Raw genomic sequence first — 8,384 nt, 5'->3', positions numbered from 1 at the left:
TATATATATATATATATATATATATAAATAGTGCTTTATAATGTACACTGACTCGGAGAAAAAATTATATTAAATTTGTGTAGCTCATTAATAACTAATAAATGGGGAGAATAACAAGAAGTTGTACAAGTTGAATATTTAGATCAGCTATTTGCTTGTTTTAAAGCCTTATAATATTTGTATCTATCTGTACAGCATTAGTTTTGAAACTGATTCCAGGTATTTTGATTTGTCTTTTTTCCATTTGCTTATCCAGAGTCAGATGATGTTCACAGAGGCAGCCCTTTACACTTCAGATAATGACAAAAAAGAACAGGCAGCTTAATGCTTCCAAACTAGGGGTGTGTCAAATCTCTCTCTCTCTCTCTCTCGTTCTCTCAAGAATGATAAACTCAATGGGGTTGTCTATTTTTAACTCCTGTTCTTTCCTTTTGGCAGAGTAATCAGTGTTAGCTGAGCTCTTTTGCTGAATGAATCCAAGTAACCCTGTTTGTTGCCTTCTGAAATGACCAGCGCACAGAAGTGTATTGAGGCTGTGGTAATGTATGAAGTCCAATTCTGAAACACCATGTCAAATGAAGGCAGCTCTGGTGAGCACCTTTCTACAACAACAGTCAGTTCAGTTGCTGTTCAGGCTGGAGATTCCAGGATTGTTATCGCTATACTTAAGGTAAGACAACATTTGCTAACAGTTATGCTCTTAGCTCTGTGGCTTGGTCTGCATAGTATTTAGTAACAGTCTATTCCAAATTCTACTCATATTAGCATCTATTCAGCATAAAATGTCGACCAGGCAAGTACATTTATTTTATTGCTTAAGTTAGTATGTAGAAAACCGTCTAAGAAGTTCATGCTACTTATAGTATATCACTTTTTTCTTTTTTTACATGAACCAAAACTATTCAGCTAAACTATGTAAGTTCTTAGGGGTCAAGAATATGTCTGAGTCTAAAACGTGGCAGTGTAAATTTAGGGCGCTGTAAAAATGTTGATCATAATACATGTGAACATCTCTTTGGGGAGTTTAGTCCTTTTTTTATTTTTTTTTTTTTTTAAATAAATGTATTTATCCACTCTGTTCACTGTACCATTTTCATTCGTGACAAATGCACAAAGAACCATTTCAGTTAGCCACATCTTGTTCAGAGTGTTAGCTGAAAAAAATACCAATTAAAATTGTAGTCATACTTTAAAAACCAAAAGTTAGTTGCCTTTGTCTTATATTTTTAGTAGTAGCTCTTGTGTATGTCCTGGTGTTTATAAAGACCTGAAGGACCATTTCAGCAACTAGTTCCAGATCACGCAACCTGCATGCAGTTTGGGATGCTAAATTAAGCTGGGGTTTTCAAAGCTGCCTAAGGGAGTTAGACACCAGCCACCAATTGGAATGCAATGGAAGTTGGGCACCTCACTCCCTTAGATACCTCTAATCTCTCAGGCTGGGATTTTTTTAGCATTTGATAACTTTAAAGCAGATTAAAGATAGTGACTGTGTGTGTACTGACATCAGTAGGGGTCAGATTTTGCATTTAGAACAGCGGAGGGCTTTTTCCTCTCAGGAAAAAATTTTCCCTCCTCCTTAGCAGATGTAGAAAGACCCATCTGCAGCAGAAGTGTTGCAAGGAAGGGCAGGACTTTGGAGAGGCCACATACTGCCCCCCTGTGCACCATAGAACATCTAGTCATGAGTGGCTCTGCAGTTTAGTGGGGATTTGGAAGTGCTGGTGGGAACAAGCTAGTGGGTTTGCTACTGTGCTAATCCACATGGCATTTCTCCCAGCATAGAGATGAAGGCACAGGTGCCTTGGAGTCTACTCCAACCCTGAGGCTGAAGTAGCTGTTATACAGTGGCAGCCCAGCCTGTTGTTCAAGATTCCTGGCTCCTCGTTGTGGAGGCTCACTCCAATACGTAGCCTGGCTCATGAGCTATCTGCTGCAGACATGATTGTGGGTTAAGTGCTTAGTAACATTATATATTTATATCAGATGCGTTAAACAAATCTTGAACAAATGAATGTTGCTAGTATCTTCATATAGGGTTGGAAATCTCTCAATTCAGTAAGAAACAAAATGAGCCATACTTGCAGGATTGGGCCCATCACTTTCTAATGTTTATGTTCCTTTCCTCATTTTCTCCCCCAGCTATGTAAAGGCCTTTTGGTTGTTCCTTTATAAAAAAATCAACCATTTGTTAGAGAAAATGCTGTGATGGATTACTTGGCACTAGCAGAACTCTGGGTGCTGAGGACAGCTGGGTTATGTAAAAATGACAGCCCTCATGTCTGCCTTAATTTGTTTCTGCTGTGAGAGGAATAGGAAATCAGTTCACCATGACCCTTAGCTGAGAGAGATCTATGCAAACTGCAGCTAAAAATAAGTTCTCAATTCCCAGGACAGAGAAGGGAAAAATGTTATTTTTAGTCCCTGGTATGATTTTCTTTCCTTTTTAAATACCATCTCGACGACTGTATGGGTAGAGATTGGACAAAGCAAGAATTTGGGGCCTGGGTATGTTGCCTCAAATGACACTTGATTTACTATTTTTTATGGCATCCCATTATTGAAGTTTGTATTCACTGGATTTTGTATACTTTGGGGCCTGATTGTGCAATTGGATACATGTAAGTGGATCCCTGTGCCCATTGGATACAGGGGTCTGCCTGCAAAGATTCATTTGGGCCTTAACTGGTATGTTTTGGGGTAGGGGATTTAAAGAGCCCTTGTGTTTTCTGGATGACACACACTGGGTGTTTGCCTGTGTTTGCATTTTAGTGTGGGAAATGGGTGCAGCTTCAGCTGACTGAGTCAATTCCAAATGTATTAGAAATTGGCAGCAATCAAGATGAGACCAAAAAACTACTACAAGATCATGAACTCCTCCTGGCTAAACTTAAGGTAAGGTGTGTGATACGGACTCATGCAGATTTTTCTGGTCTCCTTACAGCTCTGATATAGACAATGAGCCTCTAGGTTCACAGGCCTGTTGTTGTGATCTGTTTGTCAGCAAAAGGCCAGAGTGAAAAAACATATCCAACCTTTGTTGTTGTAATGAATGAAAATAAGACAGACACACACACCCCTCCAATAGTTCTGCAATGGAAAACTAAGTTCACTAGTAATTGTTTTTCTGGCAGAACCAGTAAAAATATCATATTTTCCAACTTTATGCATTATTGTCAAATAAAATAAAAACTAGCAGTACCTGCTAGAGACAGAGGAATTTCAAGGTTTTCATTTGTTTTGCTGGGCTGTGAGACATTAGAATGGTTCATAACTATGGTAACAACTACAAAAACAATCAAGTGTTTTGTAAATGTGAAATTAACATTCCAGTCACTTTTTTACTGTTATGATTGATGTATGTTAAGGGTAGGAATAAGGTGATAACATTCAGCAAGTGATTGGCTTGAGGTGGGAAGATAACAGTTAAATCATAGAGCTATAACCAGTGTTAGGAAATAAAGGGCATTCTTAGGAGCAGAATATGATTCAGGGACATTTCAGAGACAAGAAGGTAGTACAGTAACATACTGTCACATTAAATTATTCCTATTTTGCTGACATGAGACAGCCTAAAATAAACTGAGATGAGCATTCACTTTCCTGATCTGAAGGGATGGATGCATCTTGCATATAGGCTTAAGTAAATGAATTTCTCTAGATTCTTGTGGGTGCCCAAGACCATTGTACTTTGTCAGGTTCCATTCAAGTTTCTTAATGTTATTATGTATTTTATTAAATTCAGATTTTGTTCATATTTTAAGACAGCGCAAATATGAACTGGAAAAGATGTTTTCTCCTTTTAATATTAGTTTTCAGGTGCTGCACCGCTCATATTAAGGTATGTCTCAACCATATGTGAAGTAATAAAAATAAGGTATATGCAGAATGTAATCTAATATGGTGTATGCAGTGGAATTTGGATATCACAAATGGTAACATTTAAAGAAAAACACGTCAAGGGATTAATCCTGCTTTTCTTGACCATCCAAATGTCATATCACCATTGACTTCAATGGGAGTTTTGGGTATTCAGGAAAATGTAGTTTAGTCCAGTCATCCAACCCAAATATTTAGAAGTAATTAGGAGCTAATATACTGGCATGATAAACTGAATTTCACCCTCCAATAATAAGAATTAATATTAAATCCGAGAAGCAGAAAACATCATAATCCAAAACTCTAGCAAGTGAAAATACAGTTGAAGATTTTAAACCCCATCTGCCAACACAAACCGACCCAATATTACATATATCATATATTAAATATTTTCATTGCTTGGAATGTCCATCCACAAGAGATCTTACGGATTTCACCTGATATTTACAGTGATAAATGTAAGGAATAAAAATGGTCTCTTTGCAGGCAGCAGCATGTACTAAACAAAATCAAGTGCAACAGTCAGTCTCTCTCTCTCTCTCTCTCTCTCTCTCTCTCTTTCTCTCTCTCTCTCACATATATCCTGGAGCATCTTTGCAGACAAGGTCAGCAGCACAATGTCACGCTACATTGCTCTCCATGGCTTGTTCCTCCATTAATCCCAGCATGGTCAGTCCCTGTGTACAGCAAAAATAACTTAAAAAAAAATTCCCTTGGTCCAGTCTCACTGGATTTTCCAACCCAAAATGGATTTTTTTTTAATTTTATGGGCTTTTGACTATAAAATCTCCACAGATACCTCCATTTTTATTGGGCATGGTAAGCAAAATCGAATAATAATCCAAGAGCATCAGCTATTCTGTGATGTTAGCCAAGGTATTTGGCTAGTATTAACTAATATTTCATCCCTCCTACTCTGGGTACATTTGTGTTCCTGGACCCTTTGACTTGTTCTTCATCTGGCTTCACTCAGCTTGCTTAATGCTCATAATAAATAGTCAAATAATAGAAAAGTAATTCAGTACTATTTTCACATTGTAAACACAGTGAGATTACTCATCTCCTATTTGTGGGGAAAATGTTTGCAGATCCCAAAAGTTCACAAATGCTTATACACCTGAAAATTCATATTGTAAGTGAGCAATTTCTTGTTTGCCATTCAATATGCATTATAGTCTCCTATTTAAAAAGTCTGTCATCCAGTCAGGAAGCAGAAACAGTATCATATGACTTAAGTGACCAATCATATACCACTAATAATGAATAGTGAACAGTCAATTGATCCACACACAGTGACTCTTTTTGTGTAAACTCTTGATGAATATTTTGAGTAACAAATATTGTTGCAGAAATCAACATTGAATAGTGAACCATCCACAGGAAAAGGGTAAACTCAAAATAGATATTATTCCCCAGGAATAATTTTGCCAGCTCTAATACATGACCACAAGTGTCATAATTCTGAATGACCCTTCATTCCTTAACAGATGTGTAACTTTCTGCCTGTAGTGAGCTGGTAACACTTATCATGGGTAGATATTTATTTATAAATTACCAGACCATGTCATCAAAGGTTTGTATAAGACAATGATTCTCAACCTTTGAAGTACTGATTACAATAATCTTTGGCACTTATTATTTGTTCATGAATTATACCTTTACTCTGTGAAGATAGATAAAGTCAAAGAGCCAGTAATGTTCCACAGACTTTAACATTTAATTCCAAAAATATAACTTATTTACATGAAGATAAAAAAAGGAAAATTAGAAATGTGGAACTGTAAGGACAGAAATCCAATTGTTAGATTGTACTTGTCTTTGTAAAATCATGTATGCACAGTTCTTAGTTAGTTCTTTGTTCTTTTTCCTCTCAATGATCACAGTTAACACCATCCGTTTTGGTAATGGAGGGTTATGCAAGCGCATTAACACAATAGTATACCCCTGCTCATTTTTTCTTCTTCCAATATAGTGTTTTAGCTGTTCTCTCATGAACTATAAAGCTGACAAACCCATTGGTTGTGTACTTCCTATTGACTCCAATTTGTTGATATAAAGAAAGTTCACTATAGCCCATACTCACATATATTTTTGAAGTTTGATAGATTTTGTAGTCTGGAATGTACTATAAATACACTGAACAAGATAATGGCAAAGCTATGGCCTGATGTGCCCTACAGTTCAAACCATTTGAGCCCTAATCTTGTTTAAATCGTGGCAGCATTCTGCCATTGTATCTCAGATTTTTATTTTTTTAAACTTAATTTTATTTTGTACATAACAGTAGAAATAACATAGACAATAATCTAATAAAAGCACATTAATAGTAAATCAATAATATCCCTAAAATCCATGAAAACACAGGCACTTGAAGGATACATAGCAAAAGTTCTCATAATTCAAAACACTCTGCATTTTATCATATATTATGTTGAGGTTATGTGAGGTTATATCAGGTTCTACAGATGAACTGTTGTTCAAACTGTCAACTTGTAGAAGTTTTTGAAAGTTACAGAGTAGCAAAAGGAAAAAGCGGGAAAACAAACCAAAAAATATTTTACTGCACACAGTAAACAAGAAAAAAGATAAAAAGGGACAAATGAATAGTTAAAATTTTGACTGACTTTTTAAAAAAAATTTTATGAAAAAAAAAATCCTTTCATACTCCATGAAATGAAAATAACTTTGACATTTTGAATTTTTTGTGAAGTTTTTTTCCTGTTTTTGACCAAATCTACTTACATTTTTATGTAACACTGTGAGATTGTTTTGAATTGTCTTTGCATTACATTCTTAAAGAATTTGTTTCACTAGATTTAAGGTTCTAATAGGTCTTTGTTCATGTTAATTATAAATGTGGTTTAATTTGCCATTTTCTCTGTTATTACTGCTGTTCTATTAAATTGGATATTTTAAAACTTTACAATAAAAATCGCACTTCCACATACTAAGCTAAAGGACCTGATCCTACAAACACTTAAACGGGTGCTTCATGAGTAGCAGGGCCGGCTCCAGGGTTTTGGCCGCCCCAAACAGCCAAAAAAAAAAAAGCCGCGATCGCGATCTGCGGCGGCAATTCGGCGGAAGGTCCTTCGCTCCGAGCGGGAGTGAGGGACCGTCCGCCGAATTGCCGCCAAATAGCTGGACCTGCCGCCCCTCTCCTGAGTGGCTGCCCCAAGCACCTGCTTGCCAAGCTGGTGCCTGGAGCCGGTCCTGATGAGTAGTCCCATTGAAATGAAAGTTAAGCGCATGTGTAACTGAGTGCAGGATGGGGCCCAACGCCCCAATCTGGCAAAGATTTAAGCACCTGCTTAATGTTAAGCACCTGAGTCATCCCACCTGTTTAAGTCTTTGCAGGATTGGGATCTAACGATCTGTGCAGTATTTGCAGATAGATTTTTGAATATGGATGTGACCACGCTGGCAAATAAATAGATGGTGTGTTTTTATTTCTAACTGTGCTGAAATCTCAGCCTGAGATTTGAACATCATGCTGTTTGATTTTAGTCTCTTTCTCCTCCCATGATTTGTGCATTGTTAGTCTTAACAAAGATACTGCAAGCTGTATTCTTCCCTCAGTTACATGTGTGGTGGGGTTTCATAGGTGTAACTATGAACAGAATTTGGCATTGCCACTGCAACTCAGTTTACAATACTTTTGATGATGCATGAACAGTTATACAATCCAGTTTGCTGTTCCAGAGACATACTGGCTCTGCAATGCTAACAGGAGTTAAAAAAATAACACCAACCTATTTGTCACTAATGTAAACAGATAAGACTCAAGACACTGAGGAAGCAGATGTCTTGAGCATGAAAGTTTGGATTTTTTTATATATATAGCAACTTTTCTAACTATAACCAGCAGAGTCATTTTTCTAATTATAAATCATACAGTAAAAATAATCATTTGTATATTTTAAAACGTATTAGACAAAAATTATCCAAATATATTTCCTTTGATAGACCATATTGGGCCATATTCACTGTTGGTATAAATTGGCACAGCTCCACTGAAGCTAAGAATGTGGCCCAGTATTATGTTACACTGAAAAACTTGAGTACAGTCATTTTTAAAAGACCCCCATTTTAAACATTAATGGACTATGAAGAGGAACATTTTGTTAACCAGGCTGAAAGACGAAACGGGAAATGATAAACATTAGACTAAACAAAAAATATGAACATGCGTATGATATTAAATCATCTAGTTAAACTTCCTTCTAATATTACTGTACTGTACCATAGTGGTTGCTTATAGATGAAATATTTACTCTCTGGATTTTGTATTTCTAGCATGGTCATAGAATCTAATAATATGAAAAGATTAATGTGATTTGTGGGAAACAATGATTTAAGAGATTAGGATATAGTGTGGTTACTTAATTTTGTTTAATGCTAGCTAATGGATCATTAAAGCTTGTATATATTTGTCACTTGTGTTATGTGTGTATATATACACACACACACACACACACACACACACACACACACACACACACACA

At 36.4% G+C, this 8,384-nt stretch overlaps 1 protein-coding gene across 2 annotated transcripts in view; it reads left to right on the top strand.

The window, feature by feature from the left end:
• The first annotated feature begins 319 nt into the window (after window positions 1–319).
• Window positions 320–8,384, top strand: part of CCDC141 (coiled-coil domain containing 141) — a 144,864-nt gene continuing 136,799 nt past the window's right edge. Inside the window, exons 1-3 of one of the 2 annotated variants that reach the window (XM_024204042.1) lie at window positions 320–341; window positions 439–670; window positions 2,773–2,895. In XM_024204042.1, the coding sequence (XP_024059810.1) occupies window positions 569–670; window positions 2,773–2,895 (225 nt within the window). In that variant the 5' untranslated portion in view covers window positions 320–341; window positions 439–568. Of the gene's footprint in view, window positions 342–438; window positions 671–2,772; window positions 2,896–8,384 lie in introns of those variants that run through there. The other variant, XM_024204039.1, reaches the window with a different exon arrangement.

This window comes from Terrapene carolina, unplaced genomic scaffold (assembly GCF_002925995.2).
Source record: "Terrapene carolina triunguis isolate 2854851 unplaced genomic scaffold, T_m_triunguis-2.0 Scaffold62, whole genome shotgun sequence".
In the NCBI taxonomy this organism is placed as follows: domain Eukaryota; kingdom Metazoa; phylum Chordata; order Testudines; family Emydidae; genus Terrapene; species Terrapene triunguis.
The sequence above is the reverse complement of the archived record's forward strand: the minus strand, read 5'-3'. Positions and strand labels throughout refer to the sequence as shown.